This window comes from Oncorhynchus mykiss, chromosome 19 (assembly GCF_013265735.2).
Source record: "Oncorhynchus mykiss isolate Arlee chromosome 19, USDA_OmykA_1.1, whole genome shotgun sequence".
NCBI lineage: Eukaryota > Metazoa > Chordata > Actinopteri > Salmoniformes > Salmonidae > Oncorhynchus > Oncorhynchus mykiss.
This window is the reverse complement of record NC_048583.1, coordinates 66,585,972-66,612,158: the sequence shown is the minus strand read 5'-3', so window position 1 is coordinate 66,612,158 and position 26,187 is coordinate 66,585,972. Positions and strand designations below refer to the sequence as shown.

Sequence of the window (26,187 nt, the reverse complement as noted above, 5' to 3'; positions counted from 1 at the left end):
GTAGAACCCCCTCTACCAGTTTAAACAGAGAGACAGTATAACCCCCTCTACCAGTTTAAACAGAGGTACAGTAGAACCCCCTCTACCAGTTTAAACAGAGGTACAGTAGAACCCCCTCTACCAGCTTAAACAGAGAGACAGTAGAACCCCCTCTACCAGTTTAAACAGAGAGACAGTAGAACCCCTCTACCAATTTAAACAGAGGTACAGTAGAACCCCTCTACCAATTTAAACAGAGGTACAGCAGAACCCCCTCTACCGGTTTAAACAGAGGTACAGAAGAACCCCCTCTACCGGTTTAAACAGAGGTACAGTAGAACCCCCACTACCAGTTTAAACAGAAAGACAGTAGAACCCCCTCTACAATTTTAAACAGAGGTACAGTAGAACCCCCTCTACCAGTTTAAACAGAGGTACAGTAGAACCCCCTCTACCAGTTTAAACAGAGATACAGTAGAACCCCCTCTACCAGTTTAAACATAGGTACAGTAGAACCCCCTCTACCAGTTTAAACAGAGAGACAGTAGAACCCCCTCTACCAGTTTAAACAGAGGTACAGTAGACCCCCCTCTACCAGTTTAAACAGAGATACAGTAGAACCCCCTCTACCAGTTTAAAAGGAGGTACAGTAGAACCCCCTCTACCAGTTTAAACAGAGAGACAGTAGAACCCCCTCTACCAGTTTAAACAGAGGTACAGTAGAACCCCCTCTACCAGTTTAAACAGAGGTACAGTAGAACCCCCTCTACCAGTTTAAACAGAGGTACAGTAGAACCCCCTCTACCAGCTTAAACAGAGAGACAGTAGAACCCCCTCTACCAGTTTAAACAGAGAGACAGTAGAACCACCTCTACCAGTTTAAACAGAGAGACAGTAGAACTCCAAATGTATTGTAGTTGAGTTGCCAACCGAGGCTACTGCTCAAATGTGGCTGTAATAGTCCTAAGTGTTTCTGCTATGCTGTGTTTTGTTGGTTTAGTTTTTTTGGTTATTCATTGTCAAGCTTTACAAACTCAAGCCAGACTGAAACATTTTGGTAGCCTAGCTAAGACGGTGCGCACTATAAACAGGACTCACGAAGGCAGTGCAGTTGAAGTTGAATTCAAATCAAATCTAATTCTATTGGTCACACGCACATATTTAGCAGATGTTTTTGCGGGTGGAGCGAAATGCTTGTGTTCCCAGCTCCAACAGTGCAGTAGTATCTAACAATTCAGAACAGTAAACAAATCTATAAGTAAAATAATGGAATTAAGAAATATATAAATATTAGATTGAGCAATGTCGGAGTGGTATTGACTAAGATACAGTAGAATAGAACACAGTATATACATATGAAGACGGCTAGTGATATTTAACAGTCTGATGGCCTTGAGATAGAAGCTGTTTTCAGTCTCTCGGTCCCAGCTTTGATGGAAATGAACTAACCTCACCTTCTGGATGGTAGTGGGGTGAACAGGCAGTGGCTCGAGTGGTTATCGTCCTTGATGATCTTGTTGGCCTTCCTGTGACATCGGGTGCTGTAGGTGTCCTGGAGGGCAGGTAGTTTGACCCCAGTGATGTGTTGTGCAGACCTCACTACCCTCTGGAGAGCCCTGAGGTTGTGGGCGGAGCAGTTGCCGTACCAGGTGGGGATACAGCCAGACACGATGCTCTCCCTGTTAAAGTTTGTGAGGGTTTTAGATGACAAGCAAATTTCTTCAGCCTCCTGAGATTTAAGAGGCGCAGTTTCGCCTTCACCACACTTTCTGTGTGGGTGGACCATTTCAGATCGTCAGTGATGTGCACGCCAAGGAACTTGAAGCTTTCCACCTTCTCCACTGTGGTCCCGTCGATGTACGTAAGTATTCAGACCCTTTGATATGAGACTCAAAATTGAGCTCAGGTGCATCGTGATCATCCTTTAGATGTTTCTACAACTTGATTGGAGTCCACCTGTGGTAAATTCTATTGTTTGGACATGATTTGGAAAGGCACACACCTGTCTATATAAGGTCCAAAGTTGAGAGTGCATGTCAGAGCAAAAAGCAAGCCATGAGGTCGAAGCATTGAAGCATTGAAGGTCCCCAAGAAAACAGTGGCCTCAATCATTCTTAAATATAAGACGTTTGGAACCACCAAGACTCTTCCTAGAGCTGGCCTTCCGGCTAAACTGAGCAATTGGGGGAGAAGGGCCTTGGTCAGGGAGGTGACCAAGAACCCGATGGCCACTCTGACAGAGCTCCAGAGAAGGACAACCATCTCTGCAGCACTCCACCAATCAGGCCTTTATTGTAGAGTGGCCAGACGGAAGCGACTCCTCAGTAAAAGGCACGACAGCCCGCTTGGAGTTTGCCAAAAGGCACCTAAAGGACTCTGACCATGAGAAACAAGATTCTCTGGTCTGATGAAACCAAGATTGAACTCTTTGGCCTGAATGCCAAGCGCACGTCTGGTGGAAACCTGGCACCTGTGGGGATGTTTTTCAGTGGCAGGGACTGGGAGACTAGTCAGGATTGAAGGAAAGATGAACGGAGAAAAGCACAGTGAGATCCTTGATGAAAACCTGCTCCAGATCACTCAGGACCTCAGACTGGGGCGAAGGTCCACCTACCAACAGGAGAACAACCTTAAGCACACAGCCAAGTCAATGCAGGAGTGACTTTGGGACAAGTCTCTGAATGTCCTTGAGTGGCCCAGCCAGAGCCCGAACTTGAACCCGATCGATCATCTCTGGAGAGACCTGACCATAGCTGTACAGCGATGCTCCCCATCCAACCTGACAGAGCTTGAGAACAGAAGAATGTGAGAAACTCCCCAAATACAGGTGTGGCAAACTTGTAGCGTCATAGAAAACTCAAGGCTGTAAATGCTGCTGAAGGTTCTTCAACAAAGCACTGAGTAAAGGGTCTGAATACTTATGTAAATGTGATATTTCCGTTTTTTATTTTTAATACATTTGCAAAAGAAATTCTACCTGTTTTGCTTTGTCATTGTGTGATATTGTGTGTAGATTGATGAGTAAAGTAACAAAATGTGGAGTAAGTGAAAGGTTCTGACTGCACTGTATAGTGCACATTAGAGGTGTGGTCTCTCCATGCGGTTCCTATTGACCTATTGCAGGGCCTTGTGTGCATCCCAAGTGACACCCTATTCCCTATGTAGTGCACTACTTTAGACCAGGGCTCTATGGCACCCTATTCCCTATGTAGTGTACAATTTTAGACCAGGGCTCTATGGCACCCTATTCCCTATGTAGTGTACACCTTTAGACCCTGAGGGCCTCTGTGTCTGCTCCCTGCCCTGAGGGAGGGCCTCTGTGTCTGCTCCCTGCCCTGAGGGCCTCTGTGTCTGCTAGCTGCCCTGAGGGCCTCTGTGTCTGCTCCCTGCCCTGAGGGCCTCTGTGTCTGCTGCCTGCCCTGAGGGCCTCTATGTCTTCTCCCTGCTCCGAGGGCCTCTGTGTCTGCTCCCTGCCCTGAGGGCCTCTGTGTCTGCTCCCTGCCCTGAGGGCCTCTGTGTCTGCTGCCTGCCCTGAGGGCCTCTATGTCTTCTCCCTGCTCCGAGGGCCTCTGTGTCTGCTCCCTGGCCTGAGCGCCTCTGTGTCTCTCCCTGCCCTGAGGGTCCCTGTCTGCAGCTGCCCTGAGGGCCTCTGTGTCTGCTAGCTGCCCTGAGGGCCTCTGTGTCTGCTCCCTGCCCTGAGGGCCTCTGTGTCTGCTGCCTGCCCTGAGGGCCTCTATGTCTTCTCCCTGCTCCGAGGGCCTCTGTGTCTGCTCCCTGCCCTGAGGGCCTCTGTGTCTGCTCCCTGCCCTGAGGGCCTCTATGTCTGCTCCCTGGCCTGAGCGCCTCTGTGTCTCTCCCTGCCCTGAGGGTCCCTGTCTGCAGCTGCCCTGAGGGCCTCTGTCTGCTCCCTGCTCTGATGGCCCTTGTGTCTGCTCGCTGCCCTGAGGGCCTCTGCTCGCTGCCCTGAGGGCCTCTATGTCTGCTCCCTGCTCTGAGGGCCCCTGTGTCTGAAGCTGCCCTGAGGGCCTCTATGTCTGCTCCCTGCTCTGAGGGCCCCTGTGTCTGAAGCTGCTGTGAGGGCCTCTGTCTGCTCCCTGCTCTGAGGTACCCTGTATCCAGCTGCCCTGAGGGCCTCTGTGTCTGATACCTGCCCTGAGGGCCACCGTGTCTGCTAGCTGCCATGAATGCCTCTGTCAGTCCAGCCTCTTTTTAATAAGCTTTGGCATACATAGTCTAATTGTTCTGATTAATCCAATCAACCTCTCTCTCTCTCCTCACTTCCTCCCTCTCTCTTCCTCCCTCTATCCCCCCCCCTCTGCTCTCTCCCTCTCCTCTCTCCCTCACCCTCCCTCTCCTCTCTCCCTCCAGTCCATTCCTCCATGCCAGGGTGAGAGAGGTTTTGTCAGACTGTGCCCTGCCTATCTCGGTTTTGACATTCTCCTTCATCGGATCCTACCTGTTCAACGACATCGAGCGTCAGTACCTCCCTCCTCTCCTCCTTCTCTACTCCTCCTCTTCTGTCTCCTTCTTCTTCATTGGATCCCACCTGTTCAATGACATCAAGCATCAGCACCCCTCTCCTCCTATCCTTCAGCACCCCTCTCCTCCTCTCCTTTTCCCTTCTCAGTACCCTCTCCTCCTCTCCTTCAGCACCCCTACTCTCTTCTCCTTCTCCCCTCACAGTACCCTATCCTCCTCTCCTTCCATCCTTTAGTACCCCTCTCCTCCACTCCAGCTATACTTCAGTACCCTCTCCTCTTCTTTCTCGACAACTCTCCTCTCCTTCTTCTTCATTGGATCCTACCTGTTCAACGACATCAAGCTTCTCCTCCTGTCCTTCCGTCCTTTTACCCTCTGTACCCTCTTCAGTACCTGACTCCTTCTCCCTGTCCACCTGATATACTCTCCTCTGTTTCTTACTTTCTGCACTCAAACACAAACAACTCTAGTCCTCAACCCTCGTCCTCAACACTCATCCTCAACCCTGGTCTTCAATCCTAGTCCTCAACCCTCGACCTCACACTCATCCTGAAAACTCATCCTCAACCCCAGTCTTCAACCCTAGTCTTCCACCCCAGTCTTCAACCCTAGTCCTCAACCCTCTTCCTCAAACCTCGTCCTCAATACTCATCCTCAACCCTAGTCCTCAACCCTAGTCTTTAAACCTAGTCCTCAACTCTAGTCCTCAACCCTAGTCCTCAACCCTAGTCTTCAACCCTCATCCCAATCCTCGTCCTCAACAATCTTCCTCAACCCTTGTCCTCAACCCTCATACTCAACCCTCGTCCTCAAAATTTGTCCTCAACACTCATCCTCAACCCTAGTCCTCAACACTCATCCTCAACCCTAGTCTTCATCCCTAGTCCTCAACTCTAGTCCTCTACTCTAGTCCTCAACCCTAGTCTTCAAGCCTCGTCCTCAACCCTCATCCTCAACACTCATCCTAAACCCTAGTTTCAACCCTAGTCCTCAACCCTAGTCCTCAACCCTAGTCTTCAACCCTAGTCTTCAACCCTAGTCCACAACCCTAGTCTTCAACCCTAGTCTTCAACCCTAGTCTTTAACCCTAGTCTTTAACCCTAGTCTTTAACCCTAGTCTTCAACCCTAGTCTTCAACCCTAGTCCTCAACCCTAGTCCTCAACCCTAGTCTTCAACCCTAGTCCTCAACCCTAGTCCTCAACCCTAATCCTCAACCCTAGTTTTCAACACTAGTCCCCCTTCCTAGCCCTCAACCCTAGTCTTCAAGACTAGTCCTCAACACTCATCCTCAACCCTAGTCCTCAACACTCATCCTCAACCCTAGTGTTCAATCCTAGTCTTCATGCCTAGTCCTCAACTCTAGTCCTCAACTCTAGTCCTCAACTCTAGTCCTCAACCCTAGTCCTCAACCCTAGTCCTCAACCCTCGTCCTCGACCCTCGTCCTCAACACTCATCCTCAACCCTAGTCCTCAACCCTAGTCCTCAACCCTAGTCTTCAACCCTAGTCTTCAACCCTAGTCTTCAACCCTAGTCTTCAACCCTAGTCTTCAACCCTAGTCCTCAATCCTAGTCCTCAACCCTAGTCTTCAACCCTAGTCCCCCTTCCTAGTCCTTAACCCTAATCCTCAACCCTAGTCTTCAACCATCATCCTCAACCCTCGTCCACAACCCTCGTCCTCAACCCTCGTCCTCAACCCTAGTCCTCAACAGTCATCCTCAACCCTAGTCTTCAACCCTAGTCTTCAACACTAGTCCTCAACTCTAGTCCTCAACCCTAGTCCTCAACCCTAGTCCTCAACCCTCATCCTCAACCCTCATCCTCAAACTCATCCTCAACACTCATCCTCAACCCTAGACTTCAACTCTAGTCCTCAAGCCTAGTCCTCAAGCCTAGTCCTCAAGCCTAGTCCTCAAGCCTAGTCCTCAAGCCTAGTCTTCAACCCTAGTCTTCAACCCTAGTCTAAAACCCTAGTCTTCAACCCTAGTCCTCAAACCTAGTCTTCAACCCTAAACTTCAACCCTAGTCCTCAATCATAGTCCTCAACCCTAGTCCCCCTTCCTAGTCCTCAACCCTAATCCTCAACCCTAGTCTTCAACACTAAACTTCAACCCTAGTTCTCAACCCTAATCCTCAAACCTAGTCCCCCTTCCTAGTCCTCAACCGTAATCCTCAACCCTAGTCTTCCATCCTAGTCCTCAATTCTAGTCCTCAACCCTAATCCTCAACCTTAGTTTTCAACAATAGTCCCCCTTCCTAGTCCTCAACCCTAGTCTTCAAGCCTAGTCCCCCTACCTAGTCCACAACCCTAGTCTTCAACCCTATTCCCACTTCCTAGTCCTCAACCCTAATTCTCAACCCTAGTCCTCAGCCCTAGTCCTCAGCCCTAGTCTTCAACCCTAGTCTTCAACCCTAGTCCTCAACCCTTAGTCTTCAACCCTCGTCCTCAAAGCTAGTCTTCAACCCTAGTCTTCAACCCTTGTCCTCAACCCTAGTCTTCAACCCTAGTCTTCAACTCTAGTCTTCAACCCTAGTCCTCAACCCTAGTCTTCAACTGTAGTCCTCAAGCCTAGTCTTCAAGCATAGTCTTCAACCCTAGTCCTCAAACCTAGTTTTCAACCCTAAACTTCAACCCTAGTCTTCAAACCTAGTCCTCAACCCTAGTCTTCAAGCCTCGTCCTCAACACTCATCCTCAACCCTAGTCTTCAACCCTAGTCTTCAACCCTAGTCTTCAACCCTAGTCCTCAACCCTAGTCCTCAACCCTAGTCCTCAACCCTAGTCCTCAACCCTAGTCTTCAACCCTAGTACTCAACTCTAGTCTTCAACCCTAGTCTTCAATCCTAGTCTTCAACACTAGTCCTCAACCCTAGTCTTCAAACCTAGTCTTCAACCCTAGTCCTCAACTCTAGTCCTCAACTCTAGTCCTCAACCCTAGTATTCAACCCTTGGCTTCAAACCTAGTCCGCAACTCTAGTCCTCAATCCTAGTCTTCAACCCTCGTCCTCAACACTCATCCTCAACCCTAGTCTTCAAACCTAGTCCTCAACCCTAGTCCTCAACCCTAGTCCTCAACCCTAGTCTTCAACCCTAGTCCTCAACCCTAGTCTTCAACCCTAGTCTTCAACCCTAGTCTTCAACCCTAGTCCTCAACCCTAGTTTTCAACTCTAGTCTTCAAGCCTAGTCTTCAAGCATAGTCTTCAACCCTAGTCCTCAACCCTAGTTTTCAACCCTAAACTTCAACCCTAGTCTTCAAACCTAGTCCTCAACCCTAGTCTTCAAGCCTCGTCCTCAACACTCATCCTCAACCCTAGTCTTCAATCCTAGTCTTCAACCCTAGGCTTCAACCCTAGTCTTCAACCCTAGTACTCAACTCTACTCTTCAACCCTAGTCTTCAACCCTAGTCTTCAACCCTAGTCTTCAACACTAGTCCTCAACACTAGTCCTCAACCCTAGTCTTCAACCCTAGTCTTCAACCCTAGTCTTCAACCCTAGTCTTCAACCCTAGTCTTCAACCCTAGTCCTCAACCCTAGTCCTCAACCCTAGTCTTCAAACCTCGTCCTCAACACTCATCCTCAACCCTAGTCTTCAAACCTAGTCTTCCACCCTAGTCTTCCACCCTAGTCTTCCACCCTAGTCTTCCACCCTAGTCTTCAAGCCTAGTCTTCAAGCCTAGTCTTCAAGCCTAGTCTTCAAGCCTAGTCCTCAACCCTAGTCCTCAAGCCTAGTCTTCAATCCTAGGCTTCAACCCTAGTCTTCAAACCTAGTCCTCAACCCTAGTCTTCAAGCATCGTCCTCAACACTCATCCTCAACCCTAGTCTTCAAACCTAGTCCTCAACCCTAGTCCTCAACCCTAGTCTTCAACCCTAGTCTTCAACCCTAGTCTTCAACCCTAGTCTTCAACCCTAGTCTTCAACCCTATTCAACCCTAGTCTTCAACCCTTGTCTTCAACCCTAGTCCTCAACCCTAGTCCTCAACCCTAGTCTTCAAGCCTAGTCTTCAAGCTTAGTCTTCAACCCTAGTCCTCAACTCTAGTCCTCAACCCTAGTCCTCAACCCTAGTCCTCAACCCTAGTCTTCAACCCTAGTCCTCAACCCTAGTCCTCAAACCTCGTCCTCAACACTCATCCTCAACCCTAGTCTTCAAGCCTAGTCTTCAAGCCTAGTCTTCAAGCCTTGTCTTCAACCCTAGTCCTCAACCCTAGTCCTCCATCCTAGTCTTCAACCCTAGGCTTCAACCCTAGTCTTCAAGCCTAGTCCTCAAGCCTAGTCTTCAAGCCTCGTCCTCAACCCTAGTCATCAACCCTAGTCTTCAAACCTAGTCTTCAAACCTAGTCCTCAACCCTAGTCTTCAAGCCTCGTCCTCAACACTCATCCTCAACCCTAGTCTTTAACCCTAGTATTCAACCCTAGTCTTCAATCCTAGTCTTCAACCCTAGTCTTCAACCCTAGTCCTCAACCCTAGTCCTCAACCCTAGTCTTCAACCCTAGTCCTCAACCCTAGTCTTCAAGCCTAGTCCTCAACCCTAGTCTTCAACCCTAGTCCTCAACCCTAGTCCTCAACTCTAGTCTTCAAACCTCGTCCTCAACACTCATCCTCAACACTCATCCTCAACCCTAGTCTTCAACCCTAGTCTTCAACCCTAGTCCTCAACCCTAGTCTTCAACCCTAGTCCTCTACCCTAGTCCTCTACCCTAGTCTTCAACCCTAGTCTTCAACCCTAGTCTTCAAGCCTAGTCCTCAACCCTAGTCTTCAAACCTCATCCTCAACACTCATCCTCAACCCTAGTCTTCAACCCTAGTCTTCAAACCTAGTCTTCAACCCTAGTCTTCAACCCTAGTCTTCAACCCTAGTCCTCTACCCTAGTCTTCAACCCTAGTCCTCAACCCTAGTCCTCAACCCTAGTCTTCAACCCTAGTCCTCAACCCTAGTCTTCAAGCCTAGTCCTCAACCCTAACCCTAACCCTAGTCTTGTTTCTACAGTTCCAGTATTTAACTTCCATAACGGTCCGATGTTCAGCGTTGCTCCAGTTTGGAAGTTGTCAGTCATGAACGTTTTGTCGGCCATGGTTCTGGGCTTCCTCCTGGCTCTCCTCATCTTCATCGACCAGAACATCGTGGTCTCTCTCACCAACGCTCCCGAGAACAGGTAAAGATGTGCCGAAGGCGATGCGCTATATCTGTGTGTGTGTGTGTGTGTGTGTGTGTATATCAACTGTGTGTGTGTGTGTGTATATCAACTGTGTGTGTGTGTGTGTATATATCAACTGTGTGTGTGTGTGTGTGTATATATCAACTGTGTGTGTGTGTATATATATCAACTCTGTGTGTGTGTGTATATATATCAACTCTGTGTGTGTGTGTATATATCAACTGTGTGTGTGTGTGTGTGTGTATATATCAACTGTGTGTGTGTGTGTGTGTGTATATATCAACTGTGTGTGTGTGTGTGTGTGTGTGTGTATATATCAACTGTGTGTGTGTGTATATATCAACTGTGTGTGTGTGTGTGTGTATATATCAACTGTGTGCGTGTGTATCAACTGTGTGTGTGTGTGTGTGTGTGAGTATCAACTGTGTGTGTGTGTGTATCAACTGTGTGTGTGTGTGTGTGTATCAACTGTGTGTGTATCAACTGTGTGTGTATCAACTGTGTGTGTATCAACTCTGTGTGTGTGTGTATCAACTGTGTGTGTGTGTGTGTGTGTGTATCAACTGTGTGTGTGTGTGTATCAACTGTTTGTGTGTGTTTATCAACTGTTTGTGTGTGTTTATCAACTGTTTGTGTGTGTGTATCAACTGTGTGTGTATCAACTGTGTGTGTATCAACTGTGTGTGTGTGTGTGTGTGTCAACTGGGTGTGTGTGTGTATCACCTGTGTGTGTGTGTGTGTATCAACTGTGTGTGTGTGTGTGTATCACCTGTGTGTGTGTGTGTGTGTGTGTGTGTGTATCAACTGTGTGTGTGTGTGTGTGTGTGTGTATCAACTGTGTGTGTGTGTGTGTGTGTGTGTATCAACTGTGTGTGTGTGTGTGTGTATCAACTGTGTGTGTGTGTATCAACTGTGTGTGTGTGTGTCAACTGTGTGTGTGTGTGTGTGTGTCAACTGTGTGTGTGTGTGTGTGTGTCAACTGTGTGTGTGTGTATCAACTGTGTGTGTGTGTATCAACTGTGTGTGTATCAACTGTGTGTGTGTGTGTGTGTCAACTGGGTGTGTGTGTGTATCACCTGTGTGTGTGTGTGTGTATCAACTGGGTGTGTGTGTGTGTGTGTGTGTCAACTGTGTGTGTGTATCAACTGTGTGTGTGTGTGTGTGTGTGTGTATCAACTGTGTGTGTGTGTGTGAGTGTGTGTCAACTGTGTGAGTGTGTGTCAACTGTGTGTGTGTGTGTCAACTGTGTGTGTGTGTGTCAACTGTGTGTGTGTATCAACTGTGTGTGTGTGTGTGTATCAACTGTGTGTGTGTGTGTGTGTGTGTGTGTCAACTGTGTGTGTGTGTGTCAACTGTGTGTGTGTGTGTGTCAACTGTGTGTGTGTGTGTGTGTCAGGCTGCTGAAGGGAACAGCGTACCACTGGGACCTGATGCTCTCTGGGCTCATCAACATCCTGATGTCTCTCCTGGGGTTACCATGGATACACGCAGCCTTCCCCCACTCCACCCTGCACGTCAGACAGCTGGCCTTCGTAGAGCAGCGGGTGGAGGGAGGACATCTATATGAGACGTGAGTTACCTGCACAGACCTGCCCCTTAGAGACGACCTGCACCTTAGAGATGACCTGCCCCTTAGAGATGACCTGCCCCTTAGAGACGACCTGCCCCTTAGAGACGACCTGCCCCTTAGAGACGACCTGTCCCTAGAGACGACCTGCCCCTTAGAGACGACCTGCCCCTTAGAGACGACCTGCCCCTTAGAGACGACCTGCCCCTTAGAGACGACCTGCCCCTCAGGAGTGGACCCTCATGTCGCATCAGTACAAACTCCTTTTACTGGGAGGGGCCTATCAACCCCCTTCAGACCAGGAACCATTGTTGACCCCACTGGCCAGAAGTCCATTTTGAACTGCAGGGTCAGGATATGGCCCCAATCAGCCTGCTATCTTGATCCATATCATATACAAAAGTATGTGGACACCTCTTCAAATTTGTGGATTCGGCGATTTCAGCCACACCGTGTATACAGGTGTATAAAATCGAGCACAGAGCCATGCAATCTCCATAGACAATCACTGGCAGTAGAATGGGCCTTACTGAAGAACTCAGTGTCTTTCAACGTGGCACCGTCATAGGATGCCACCTTTCCAACAAGTCAAATTTCTGCCCTGCTAGAGCTGCCCCGGTCAACTGTAAGTGCTGTTGTTGTGAAGTGGAAATGTCTAGGAGCAACAACGGCTCGGTCGCGAAATGGTAGGCCGCAACAGTTTGGGGCAGGCCCTTTCCTGTTTCAGCATGACAATGTTCCCGTGGACAAAGTGAGGTCCATACAGACATGGTTTGTCGACATTGGTGTGGAAGAACTTGACTGGCCTACACAGAGCCCTGACCTCAACGCCATTGAACACCTTTGGGGTGAATTGGAACGCTGACTGCGAACCAGGCCTAATCGCCCAACATCAGCGCCCTACATCACTAATGCTCTTGTGGCTGAATGGAAGCAAGTCTCTGCAGCAATGTTCCAACATCTAGTGGAAAGCCTTCCCAGAAGAGTGGAGGCTGTTATAGCAGCAGTGTTCCAACAGCTAGTGGAAAGCCTTCCCAGAAGAGTGGAGGCTGTTATAGCAGCAATGTTCCAACAGCTAGTGGAAAGCCTTCCCAGAAGAGTGGAGGCTGTTATAGCAGCAATGTTCCAACATCTAGTGGAAAGCATTCCCAGAAGAGTGGAGGCTGTTATAGCAGCAATGTTCCAACATCTAGTGGAAAGCCTTCCCAGAAGAGTGGAGGCTGTTATAGCAGCAATGTTCCAACATCTAGTGGAAAGCCTTCCCAGAAGAGTGGAGGCTGTTATAGCAGCAGTGTTCCAACATCTAGTGGAAAGCCTTCCCAGAAGAGTGGAGGCTGTTATAGCAGCAATGTTCCAACATCTAGTGGAAAGCCTTCCCAGAAGAGTGGAGGCTGTTATAGCAGTAAAGGGGAACCAACTCCATATTAATGGCCATCATTTTGGAATGAGATGTTTGATGAGCACGTGTCCACATACTTTTGGTAATGTAGTGTATTCTAAAGTTTGAATGCTTTTTGCTCCAGAATATATGGGGCGGCAGGTAGCCTAGTGGTTAGAGTGTGTTGGGCCAGTAACCGAAAGGTTGCTAGATCGGATCCCCAAGCTGACAAGGTACAAATCTGTCGTTCTCCCCTGAACAAGGCAGTTAATCCACTGTTCCTAGGCTGTCATTGTAAATAAGAATTTGTTCTTGACTGACTTGCCTAGTTAAATAAAGGTTAAATAAAGGTAAAATAAAAAAATACAACAGGACAATGAAGTCCATATCCTCATCTTGACGACAGAAAATAGACTCATTAAACAACGGACCAAGATGTCATCTACAATGCCTTCTGAAAGTATTCACCCCCCTTGGCATTTTTCCTATTTTGTTGCCTTACAACCTGGAATTAAAATTGATTTTTTGGGGGTTTGTATCGTTTGATTTACACAACATGCCTACCACTTTGAAGATGCAAAATATTTTTTATTGTGAAACAAAAAAAAAATAAGACAACAAAACAGAAAACTTGAGCGTGCATAACTATTCACCCCCCCCCCCCCCCCCCCCCAAAGTCAATACTTTGTCGAGCGACCTTGTGCAGCAATTACAGCTGCAAGTCTCTTAGGGTATGTCTCTATAAGCTTGGCACATCTAGCCAATGGAATTTTTGCCCATTCTTCAAGGCAAAACTGCTCCAGCTCCTTCATGTTGGGATGGGTTCCGCTGGTGTACAGCAATCTTTAAGTCATACCACAGATTCTCAATTGGATTGAGGTCTGGCCTTTGCATAGGCCATTCCAAGACATGTAAATGTTTCCTCTTAAACCACTCGAGTGTTGCTTTAGCAGTATGCTTAGTGTCATTGTCCAGCTGGAAGGTGAACCTCCGTCCCAGTCTCAAATCTCTGGAAGGCTGAAACATGTTTCCCTCAAGAATGTCCCTGTATTTAGCGCCATCCATCATTCCTTCAATTCTGACCAGTTTCCCAGTCCCTGCCGCTGAAAAATATTCTGATGCTGCCACCACCATGCTTCACTGTGGGGATAGTGTTCTCGGGGTGATGTGAGGTGTTGGGTTTGTGCCAGACATAGCGTTTTCCTTGATGGCCAATAAGCTCAATTTTAATCTCATCTGACCAGAGTACCTTCTTCCATATGTTTGGGGAGTCTCCCACATGCTTTTTGGCGAACAATAAACATGTTTGCTAATTTTTTAATTTAAGGAATGGCTTTTTTCTGGCCACTCTTCCGTAAAGCCCAGCTCTGTGGAGTGTATGGCTTAAAGAGGTCCTATGGACAAATACTCCAATCTCAGCTGTAGAGCTTTGCAGCTCCTTCAGGGTTGTCTTTGGTCTCTTTGTTGCCTCTCTGATTAATGCCCTCCTTGCCTGGTCCGTGAGTTTTAGTGGGCGGCCCTCTCTTGGCAGGTTTGTTGTGGTGCCATACTCTTTCCATTTTTTAATAATGGATTTAATGTTCAAAGTTTGGGATATTTTTTTTATAACCCAACCCTGGTCTGTACTTCTCCACAACTTTGTCCCTGACCTGTTTGGAAAGCTCCTTGGTCTTCATGGTGTTTGGTGGTACCCCTTGCTTAGTGGTGTTGCAGACTCTGGGGCCTTTCAGAACAGGTGTATATGTACTGAGATCATGTGACAGATCATTTGACACTTAGATTGCACACAGGTGGTCTTTATTTAACTAAATATGTGACTTCTGAAGGTAATTAGTTGCACCAGATCTTATTTAGGGGCTTCAGCAAAGGGGGTGAATACAAATCTACACACCACTTTTTAATTTATGTTTTTTTGCATTTTTTGAAACAAGTTATTTTTTTCACTTCACCAATTTGGACTATTTTGTGTATGTCCATTACATGAAATCCAAATAATAATCTATTTAAATTACAGGTTGTAATGCACCAAAATAGGAAAAACAATACTAACAGCATAAAACACTAACAGCACTCATAAAATATGTGGTTAGTGTAAAGTATATTGTGTGATATTATTTAGTTTATGTTATTACAAGGTATAATATTCTTATTACAAGTTACCATACAATGTGTAACTTAATCAAAGGCATATTTCGTGCCTACAAACTGCAGACTTAATTTCATTCACTATTGGACTGCCTCTGTGAGTGTATGGTTCATGAAGAACATGCTATGGACACTTATGGACAAATCACTAATTTCTCCAATTGGCACAAACATGACGAGAGGTTTAGAGGAGGCTTGGATGACTTTCACCCACATTTTCAGACTTGAACCAAACATTTTGAACATTCCCCTCAAATGGAGGGAATAAAAGAACTGAGGTTTCAGACCTCAGTTCCAGTGAATGTTTTGGCTATCAAGACTGTCTGGATGACTTCTGGATTAACGACCCAAGGATTTACTTTAGCGAGTTTTCCATCGAAACCGAGCTAAGGACTCCAGATCATCCAACTGATCCCATCTAGATAAAATGTAATTTCACATGTGCCGAATACAATGCTTACTTACAAGCCCCTAACCAACAATGCAGTTTAAAAAATACGAATAAGAAATAAAAGTAACAAGTACTTAAAGAGCAGCAGTAAAATAACAATAGCGAGCCCGTACCGGTACCCCCTGTATATAGAGTCAATGTGCAGGGGCACCAGTTAGTCAATGTATTTGAGGTAATATGTACATGTTGGTAGAGTTATTAAAGTGACTATGCATAGATAAAAACAGAGAGTAGCAGTGGCGTAAAAGGGGGGTGTAATGCAAATAGTCTGAGTAGCCATTTTGATTAGATGTTCAGGAGTCTTATGGCTTTGAGGTAGAAGCTGTTTAGAATCCTCTTGGACCTAGACTTGGCGTTCCAGTACTGCTTGCCGTGCGGTAGCAGAGAACACAGTCTATGACTAGGGTGGTTAGAGTCTTTGACAATTTTCAGGGCCTTCCTCTGACACCACCTGGTATTGAGGTCCTGGATGCCAGGAAGCTAGGCCCCAGTGATGTAGTGGGCCGTACGCACTACCCTCTGTAGTGCCTTGCGGTCGGAGGCTGAGCAGTTGCCATACCAGGCAGTGATGCAACCATGCTATCGATGGTGAAGCTGTAGAACCTTTTGAGGATCTGAGGACCCACGGCAAATCTTTTCAGTCTCCTGAGGGGGAATAGGCATTAGCATGCCTTCTTCACAATTTTCTTGGTGTGCTTGGACCATATTAGTTTGTTGGTGATGTGGACACCAAGGAACTTGAAGCTCTCAACCTGCTCCACTCCATCAATGAGAATGGGGGCTGCTCGGTCCTCCTTTTCCTGTAGTCCACAATCATCTCCTTTGTCCTGATCACGTTAAGGGAGAGGTTGTTGTCCTAGAACCACACAGCCAGGTCTCTGATATTATCCCTATACGCTGTCTTGTCATTGTCGTTGATTAAGGCCTACCACTGTTGTGTCATCGGCAAACCTAATGATGGTGTTGGAGTCGTACCTGGCGGTGCAGTCATGAGTGAACAGGGAGTAGAGGGGACTGAGCACTCACCCCTGAGGGGCCCCCGTGTTGAGGATCAGCGTGGCGGATGTGTTGTTACCTACCCTTACCATCTGGGGGGAGCCCGTCAGGAAGTCCAGGATCCAGTTGCAGAGGGAGGTGTTTAGTCCCAGGTTCCTTAGCTTATTGATGAGCTTTGAGGGCACTATGGTGTTGAACGCTAAGCATTAGTCAATGAACAGCATTCTCACATAGGTGTTCCTTTTGTCCAGGTGAGAAAGGGTAGTGTGTAGTGCAATAGAGATTGCATTATCTGTGGATCTGTTGGGGCAGTACGCAAATTGGAGTGGGTCTAGGGTTTCTGGGATAATGGTGTTGATGTGAACCATGACCAGCCTTTCAAAGCACGTCATGGCTACAGATGTGAGTGCTACGAGTCATTTAGGCAGGTTACCTTAGTGTTCTTGAGCACATCAACTTTTCAGAGGAGACTGTGTGAATCAGGCCTACATGGTCGAATTGCTGCAAAGAAATCACTACTAAAGGACACCAATAAGAAGAAGAGACTTGTTTGGACCAAGAAACACGAGCAGTGGACATTAGACCGGTGGAAAAGTGTCCGTTGGTCTGGAGTCCAAATTGGAGACCGCGGTTCCAACCGCCGTGTTTTTGTGAGACTCAAAGTAGGTGAACGGATGATCTCCGCATGTCTGGTTCCCACTGTGAAGCACGGAGGAGGAATTGTGATGTTGTGGGGGTAATTTGCTGATGACACAGTCTGTGATTTATTTAGAACTCAAGGCACACTTAACCAGCATGGCTACCACAGCATTCAGCAGCGATACGCCATCTCATCTGCTTTGCGCTTAGTGGGACTATCATTTGTTTTTCAACAGGACAATGACCCAACACACCTCCAGGGTAAGGGCTATTTGACCAAGAAGGAGAGTGATGGAATACCTCTACACAATTTACAATGTTTGGGATTAATTGGACCACAAAGTGAAGGAAAATCAGCCAACAAGTGCTCAGCATAAGGGGGAACTCCTTCAAGACTGTTGGAAAAGTATTCCAGGTGAAGCTGGTTGAGAGAATGCCAAGAGTGTGCAAAGCTGTCATAAAGGCAAAGGGTGGCTACTTTAAAGAATCTAAAATATGAAATATATTTTGACTTGTTTAACACTTTTTTTTGTAACTACACAATTCCACATGTTATTTCATAGTTTGGATGTCTTCACTATTATTCTACAATGTAGAAAACAGTAAAAAAAATAAAATAAAGAAAAACCCTTAAATGAGCAGGTGTGTCCAAACTTTTGAGTGGTACTGTACGTTGCTAGCTACCATGACAAAGACGAAAGCTGGCGGGATTACCGTTGAGGACAGTGGTGTCTCTCGATCACAGGTAAAGGATATTTTAAACAAACAAAAAAAGTTATACAAGTGTTTTGTCCAAAATATTGGTGGATTCAACTAATAAAAGAATGGACAACCGGACAAGAGACGTCCAGGACCTGAAGAACAGTTTGTAGGTCAGCTGAATGAGTTGAAACAGGAGAACGGCAAGTTGACAGCAATCTCTCTAAGTCATTGAGAGAGGAAATCAGTTCGGTGTGTGAATCCATGATAACAATGACAGATAAATCAGTCAAGGGACGATCAAGGTGGAACAACATGGTTGTGGACAGAATTGCAGAATCTCTACATGAGACCTGGACGGAGTCTGAGGACAAAGTCAGGGAAATGATCTCTGAGAAATTGAAGATGGACCACAGGAAAATTGAGGTGGAGTGCGCCCACAGGACGGAAAAACCCACCACCGGCCCAGGTGACAAGCCCAGGTCGATAGTGGTCAAGTTCCTGAGGTTCAAGAACTTGGTAGCTGTTCTGGAAAGAGCCAAGAACTTGAGATGAACGTATATCTTCCTCGACGAGGACTATCCTAAAGCTGTCTGAATGACCCGAAGCAGAAATAAAGGGTCAAATTGGGGCAATGTAAAGGGGGTACGAGCAACCCCTTCCTCCGCGCCGTCCTCTGACTTGGCATCGGAAGGTTTACCGTCTCCTGAAGACCCCCTCTTGTCATCTTTCAACAAGAAAATTAGTTTTCGCCTAAAACCCTCCCTGACTTGTACCACAAGCTCAGCCTTTAGGGCTTTCTCATGGACTAAGAGTCCATAATGGTCAGCTACAGCTAAAAGGTCTACTTTCCTCAGCCAACCAATCAACAGAGGGCGCTTCAATAACTGGGAGATGGCTGAGGCAGCCATTTTGTACACTGCAGTCTACTGAACACACAAACTAAACAAGTCCCCCAAACTCACAACCCACCATCACACCTCAATCACCAATCACAGAGAGCTCAGAGCACCAGGGTCCGGTGGGTTTAATGGAATGATCCCAGATGAGCCCCCATTATGTTACGCCTCTGTGAAGAGGGAACACCCTGCTACACTCAACTCCCCGTGGAGTGAAAAAGGTATGGGACTGTAGGTGGAAGTAAAGAGGTATGGGACTGTAGGTGTAGGTAAAGAGGTATGGGACTGTAGGTGGAGGTAAAGAGGTATGGGACTGTAGGTGGAGGTAAAGAGGTATGGGACTGTAGGTGGAGGTAAAGAGGTATGGGACTGTAGGTGGAGGTAAAGAGGTATGGGACTGTAGGTGGAGGGAAAGAGGTATGTGACTGTAGGTGGAGGTAAAGTGGTATGTGATTCTAGGTGGAGGTAAAGAGGTATGGGACTGCAGGTGGAGGTAAAGAGGTATGTGACTGTAGGTGGAGGTAAAGAGGTATGTGACTGCAGGTGGAGGTAAAGAGGTATGTGACTGTAGTTGGAGGTAAAGAGGTATGTGACTGTAGGTGGAGGTAAAGAGGTATGGGACTGTAGGTGGAGGGAAAGAGGTATGTGACTGTAGGTGGAGGTAAAGAGGTATGTGATTCTAGGTGGAGGTAAAGAGGTATGGGACTGCAGGTGGAGGTAAAGAGGTATGTGACTGTAGTTGGAGGTAAAGAGGTATGTGACTGTAGGTGGAGGTAAAGAGGTATGTGACTGTAGTTGGAGGTAAAGAGGTATGTGACTGTAGGTGGAGGGAAAGAGGTATGTGATTCTAGGTGGAGGTAAAGAGGTATGTGATTCTAGGTGGAGGTAAAGAGGTATGTGATTCTAGGTGGAGGTAAAGAGGTATGGGACTGCAGGTGGAGGTAAAGAGGTATGTGACTGTAGGTGGAGGTAAAGAGGTATGTGACTGCAGGTGGAGGTAAAGAGGTATGTGACTGTAGGTGGAGGGAAAGAGGTATGTGATTCTAGGTGGAGGTAAAGAGGTATGTGACTGTAGGTGGAGGAAAAGAGGTAAGGGACTGTAGGTGGAGGTAAAGAGGTATGTGACTGTAGGTGGAGGTAAAGAGGTAAGGGACTGTAGGTGGAGGTAAAGAGGTATGGGACTGTAGGTGGAGGTAAAGAGGTATGGGACTGTAGGTGGAGGGAAAGAGGTATGGGACTGTAGGTGAAGGGAAAGAGGTATGGGACTGTAGGTGGAGGTAAAGAGGTATGGGACTGTAGGTGGAGGTAAAGAGGTATGGGACTGTAGGTGGAGGGAAAGAGGTATGGGATTGTAGGTGAAGGGAAAGAGGTATGGGACTGTAGGTGGAGGTAAAGAGGTATGTGACTGTAGGTGGAGGTAAAGAGGTATGTGACTGTAGGTGGAGGTAAAGAGGCTGTGACTGTAGGTGGAGGTAAAGAGGCATGTGACTGTAGGTGGAGGTAAAGAGGTATGTGACTGACGGTGGAGGTAAAGAGGTATGTGACTGTAGGTGGAGGTAAAGAGGCATGTGACTGTAGGGGGAGGTAAAGAGGTATGTGACTGTAGGTGGAGGTAAATTACTGTAGGTTGAGGTAAAGAGGTATGTGACTGTAGGTGGAGGTAAAGAGGTATGTGACTGTAGGTGGAGGTAAAGAGACATGGTACTGTAGGTAAAGAGGTATGGGACTGTAGGTGGAGGTAAGTGACTGTAGGTGGAGGTAAAGAGGTATGTGATTCTAGGTGGAGGTAAAGAGGTATGGGACTGCAGGTGGAGGTAAAAGAGGTATGTGACTGTAGGTGGAGGTAAAGAGGTATGTGACTGCAGGTGGAGGTAAAGAGGTATGTGACTGTAGGTGGAGGGAAAAAGGTATGTGATTCTAGGTGGAGGTAAAGAGGTATGTGACTGTAGGTGGAGGAAAAGAGGTAAGGGACTGTAGGTGGAGGGAAAGGGGTATGTGACTGTAGGTGGAGGTAAAGAGGTATGTGATTCTAGGTGGAGGTAAAGAGGTATGGGACTGTAGGTGGAGGTAAAGAGGTATGTGACTGCAGGTGGAGGTAAAGAGGTATGTGACTGTAGTTGGAGGTAAAGAGGTATGTGACTGTAGGTGGAGGTAAAGAGGTATGGGACTGTAGGTGGAGGTAAAGAGGTATGGGACTGTAGGTGGAGGTAAGCGACTGTAGGTGGAGGTAAAGAGGTATGGGACTGTAGGTGGAGGTAAATTACTGTAGGTTGAGGTAAAGAGGTATGTGACTGTAGGTGGAGGTAAGTGACTGTAGGTGGAGGTAAAGAGGTATGTGACTGTAGGTGGAGGTAAGTGACTGTAGGTGGAGGTAAAGAGGCATGTGACTGTAGGTGGAGGTAAAGAGGTAAGGTACTGTAGGTGGAGGTAAAGAGGTATGTGACTGTAGGTGGAGGTAAAGAGGTATGGGACTCCAGGTGGAGGTAAAGAGGTATGGGACTGTAGGTGGAGGTAAAGGGGTATGGGACTGTAGGTGGAGGTAAGCGACTGTAGGTGGAGGTAAAGAGGTATGGGACTGTAGGTGGAGGGAAAGAGGTATGGGACTGTAGGTGGAGGTAAGCGACTGTAGGTGGAGGTAAAGAGGTATGTGACTCCAGGTGGAGGTAAAGAGGTATGTGGCTCCAGCTGGAGGTAAAGAGGTATGGGACTGTAGGTGGAGGTAAAGAGGTATGGGACTGTAGGTGGAGGTAAAGAGGTATGGGACTGTAGGTGGAGGTAAAGAGGTATTGGACTGTAGGTGGAGGTAAAGAGGTATGGGACTGTAGGTGGAGGTAAAGAGGTATGGGACTGTACGTGGAGCTAAATAGGTATGTGACTCTTGGTGGAGGTAAAGAGGTATGGGACTGTAGGTGGAGGTAAAGAGGTATGGGACTGTAGGTGGAGGTAAAGAGGCAATGGACTGTAGGTGGAGGTAAAGAGGTATGAGACTGTAGGTGGAGGTAAAGAGGTATGGGACTGTAGGTGGAGGTAAAGAGGTATGGGACTGTAGGTGGAGGTAAAGAGGTATGGGACTGTAGGTGGAGGTAAAGAGGTATGTGACTGTAGATGGAGGTAAGTGGCTGTAGGTGGAGGTAAAGAGGTATGTGACTGTAGGTGGAGGTAAAGAGGTATGGGACAGTAGGTGGAGGTAAGCGACTGTAGGTGGAGGTAAAGAGGTATGGGACTGTAGGTGGAGGTAAATTACTGTAGGTTGAGGTAAAGAGGTATGTGACTGTAGGTGGAGGTAAGTTACTGTAGGTGGAGGTAAAGAGGCATGTGACTAGGTGGAGGTAAAGAGGTATGTGACTGTAGGTGGAGGTAAAGAGGTCTGTGACTGTAGGTGGAGGTAAGGTACTGTAGGTGGAGGTAAAGAGGTATGTGACTGTAGGTGGAGGTAAAGAGGTATGGGACTGTAGGTGGAGGTAAGCGACTGTAGGTGGAGGTAAAGAGGTATGGGACTGTAGGTGGAGGTAAAGAGGTATGGGACTGTAGGTGGAGGTAAAGAGGTATGTGACTGTAGGTGGAGGTAAATTACTGTAGGTGGAGGTAAAGAGGTATGTGACTCCAGGTGGAGGTAAAGAGGTATGTGACTCCAGGTGGAGGTAAAGAGGTATGGGACTCCAGGTGGAGGTAAAGAGGTATGGGACTGTAGGTGGAGGTAAAGAGGTATGGGACTGTAGGTGGAGGTAAAGAGGTATGGGACTGTAGGTGGAGGTAAGCGACTGTAGGTGGAGGTAAAGAGGTATGGGACTGTAGGTGGAGGGAAAGAGGTATGGGACTGTAGGTGGAGGTAAGCGACTGTAGTTGGAGGTAAAGAGGTATGTGACTCCAGGTGGAGGTAAAGAGGTATGTGGCTCCAGCTGGAGGTAAAGAGGTATGGGACTGTAGGTGGAGGTAAAGAGGTATGGGACTGTAGGTGGAGGTAAAGAGGTATGGGACTGTAGGTGGAGGTAAAGAGGTATGGGACTGTAGGTGGAGGTAAAGAGTTATGGGACTGTAGGTGGAGCTAAATAGGTATGTGACTCTTGGTGGAGGTAAAGCGGTATGGGACTGTAGGTGGAGGTAAAGAGGTATGGGACTGTAGGTGGAGGTAAATTACTGTAGGTGGAGGTAAAGAGGTATGTGACTGTAGGTGGAGGTAAAGAGGTAAAGAATACCAAATCAAAGAGAGTTAAAGTTTGAGTCCCCTTTCCTACCTTACCTGCCTACCCACTACTTACCTAACCTACCCTCTCCTACCTTACCTGCCTACCCACTACTTACCTAACCTACCCTCTCCTACCTTTCCTGCCTACCCATTTCTTACCTAACCCACCCTCTCCTACCTTACCTACCTACCCACTACTTACCTAACCTACCTTCTCCTACCTTACCTGCCTACCCACTACTTACCTAATCTACCCCCTCCTACCTTACCTGCCTACCCACTACTTACCTAACCTACCCTCTCCTACCTTACCTACCTACCCACTACTTACCTAACCTACCTTCTCCTACCTTACCTGCCTACCCACCACTCACCTAACCGACCCTCTCCTGCCTTACCTGCCTACCCACCACTTACCTAACCTACCCTCTCCTGCCTTACCTGCCTACCCACAACTCATCTAACCTACCCTCTCCTGCCTTACCTGCCTACCCACTACTCACCTAACCGACCCTCTCCTACCTACCCACCACTTACCTAACTTACCCTCTCCTACCTTACCTGCCTATCCACGACTTACCTAACCTACCCTCTCCTGCCTTACCTGTCTACCCACCACTTACCTACTTACCCTCTTCTGCCTACTCACTACTTACCTAACCTACCTTCTCCTACCTTACCTGCCTACCCACTACTGACCTAACCTACCCTCTCCTACCTTACCTACCCACTACTTACCTAACCTACCCTCTCCTACCTTACCTACCCACTACTTACCTAACCTACCCTCTCCTGCCTTACCTGCCTACCCACCACTCATCTAACCTACCCTCTCCTGCCTTACCTGCCTACCCACTACTCACCTAACCGACCCTCTCCTACCTACCCACCACTTACCTAACTTACCCTCTCCTACCTTACCTGCCTATCCACGACTTACCTAACCTACCCTCTCCTACCTTACCTACCTACCCACTACTGATCTAACCTACCCTCTCCTACCTTACCTACCCACTACTTACCTAACCTACCCTCTCCTGCCTTACCTACTCACTACTTACCTAACCTTAACGCCCCCTGGCGCGCTAACCAAAATACAGGGGGGTGGTCCTCCCAGGTCTTACCTAGTGTGTATAGACAGTAAATACTACAGGTTATGTATACCCACAGGCCTCTTGTCTAAGCATTCCCAAGGTGCCTTCCCATTCCCCCCCTGGGAACAAAAACAGAACAATTACTAACGTAAAGTGAACAATTTCAATAATCACAAACACAGTCCTTTTGACGTACACATACGTCTGCAGGACCGGCTACTAAATACTTTACAACAACGAAACAGAGGACACACCAAGTAGCTCTCTCTCGCCTAACAAAGGAACACTGGCTTTTATCATGCTGCAGGAGTCTGTAATTGAAGACAGCTGTATCCCCTGAGACCATAGACCATCCTCTGTCATAGACCGGACTCTGTCATAGACCAGACTCTGTCATAGACCAGACTCTGTCATAGACCAGACTCTGTCATAGACCATCCTCTGTCATAGACCGGACTCTGTCATAGACCAGACTCTGTCATAGACCAGACTCTGTCATAGACCAGACTCTGTCATAGACCAGACTCTGTCATAGACCATCCTCTGTCATAGACCAGACTCTGTCATAGACCATCCTTTGTCATAGATCATTCTCTTTCATACCCTTTTGCAGTATGCCACGTGTGACCTGTTAAAGATAGACTAGTGTCCTGTGGGTTATAACATGCTCTAAGAGGTTATAGATAGACTAGTGTCCTTAATCAGAAGTAACTTTTGACGTGTGTGTGTGTGTGTGTGTGTGTGTGTTGTGTGTCTGTCTGTGTGTGTGTGTGTGTGTGTGTGTGTGTGTGTGTGTGTGTGTGTGTGTCCAGTATTGTCAGTGTAAAGGAGACCAGGCTAACATCTCTAGTGGCCAACATCTTCATCGGTATGTCAGTGTTTCTGCTACCGGTTCCTCTCCAGTGGATCCCCAAACCTGTCCTCTACGGACTCTTCCTTTACATCGCCCTTACATCTATAGACGGGAACCAGATGTGTGACCGCATGGCCCTGCTCCTTAAAGAACAGGTTAGTGACCACAATGCCCTGCTCCTTAAAGAACAGGTTAGTGACCACAATGCCCTGCTCCTTAAAGAACAGGTTAGTGACCACAATGCCCTGATTCGTAAAGAACAGGTTAGTGACCACACTTAAAGAACAGGTTAGTGACCACAATGCCCTGCTTCTTAAAGAACAGGTTAGTGACCACAATGCCCTGCTCATTAAAGAACAGGTTAGTGACCACAATGCCCTGATTCTTAAAGAACAGGTTAGTGACCACAATGCCCTGATTCTTAAAGAACAGGTTAGTGACCACAATGCCCTGCTCATTAAAGAACAGGTTAGTGACCACAATGCCCTGATTCTTAAAGAACAGGTTAGTGACCACAATGCCCTGATTCTTAAAGAACAGGTTAGTGACCACAATGCCCTGCTCCTTAAAGAACAGGTTAGTGACCACAATGCCCTGCTTCTTAAAGAACAGGTTAGTGACCACAATGCCCTGCTTCTTAAAGAACAGGTTAGTGACCACAATGCCCTGCTTCTTAAAGAACAGGTTAGTGACCACAATGCCCTGCTCATTAAAGAACAGGTTAGTGACCACAATGCCCTGATTCTTAAAGAACAGGTTAGTGACCACAATGCCCTGCTTCTTGAAGAACAGGTTAGTGACCACAATGCCCTGCTCATTAAAGAACAGGTTAGTGACCACAAGGCCCTGCAGGTGAGAACAGGTGAACAGGTGATTTTGGGCAGTGCCACACATTGACCACAGGGCTTTTGGTGGGTTACTGTAATGGCCTCAGGGCTTTTGGTGGGTTACTGTAATGACCACAGGGCTTTTTGGTGGGTTACTGTAATGGCCACAGGGATTTTGGTGGGTTACTGTAATGGCCTCAGGGCTTTTGGTGGGTTACTGTAATGGCCACAGGGCTTTTGGTGGGTTACTGTAATGGCCACAGGGCTTTTGGTGGGTTACTGTAATGGCCACAGGGCTTTGCAGATCAAAACAACGGTAGGATCTTGTAGGCACAGTTTAAACCTGCACATCTTTTGGAGACCACCGACCAACAGATGACACTGTTAAATCAGTAAAGAGGTTAATTGTTCTCTCTCTTCTCCATCTCTCTCCCTCTCTGCTCCCTCCCTCTCTCTCTCTATTTCTCTCTTCTCTCTCTCTCTCTCTCTTCTCCCTCTCTGCTCCCTCTCTCTCTCTCTCTCTCTCTCTCTCTCTGCTCCCCCTCTCTCTCTCTCTCTCTGCTCCCTCTCTCTCTTCTCCCTCTCTCTATCTATCTCTCTCTCTCCTACTCTCTCTTCTCTCTCTCTCTCTCTCTCTCTCTCTCTCTCGTCTCCCTCTCTGCTCCCTCTCTCTCTCTCCTCTCTCTCTCACTTTCTCACTGTCTCTCTCTTCTCCATCTCCATCTCTCTCTCTCTCTCTGCTCCCTCTCTCTCTCTGCTCCCTCTCTCTCTCTGCTCCCTCTCTCTGCTCTCTCTCTCTTCTGCTCCCTCTCTCTCTCTCTGCTCCCTCTCTCTCTCT

The 26,187-nt window shown here is 47.5% G+C and overlaps 1 protein-coding gene across 1 annotated transcript in view; it reads left to right on the top strand.

Moving 5' to 3' along the window:
• The window catches only part of slc4a11 (solute carrier family 4 member 11), a gene marked incomplete at its 5' end in the record, with an annotated part of 95,140 nt that overhangs the window by 61,638 nt on the left and 7,315 nt on the right, over nucleotides 1-26,187 (top strand). The window contains 4 exons of the mRNA XM_036955439.1: nucleotides 4,348-4,454; nucleotides 9,447-9,612; nucleotides 11,012-11,185; nucleotides 24,482-24,677. Coding sequence (XP_036811334.1) covers nucleotides 4,348-4,454; nucleotides 9,447-9,612; nucleotides 11,012-11,185; nucleotides 24,482-24,677 — 643 coding nt within the window. The remainder of the gene's footprint in view (nucleotides 1-4,347; nucleotides 4,455-9,446; nucleotides 9,613-11,011; nucleotides 11,186-24,481; nucleotides 24,678-26,187) is intronic.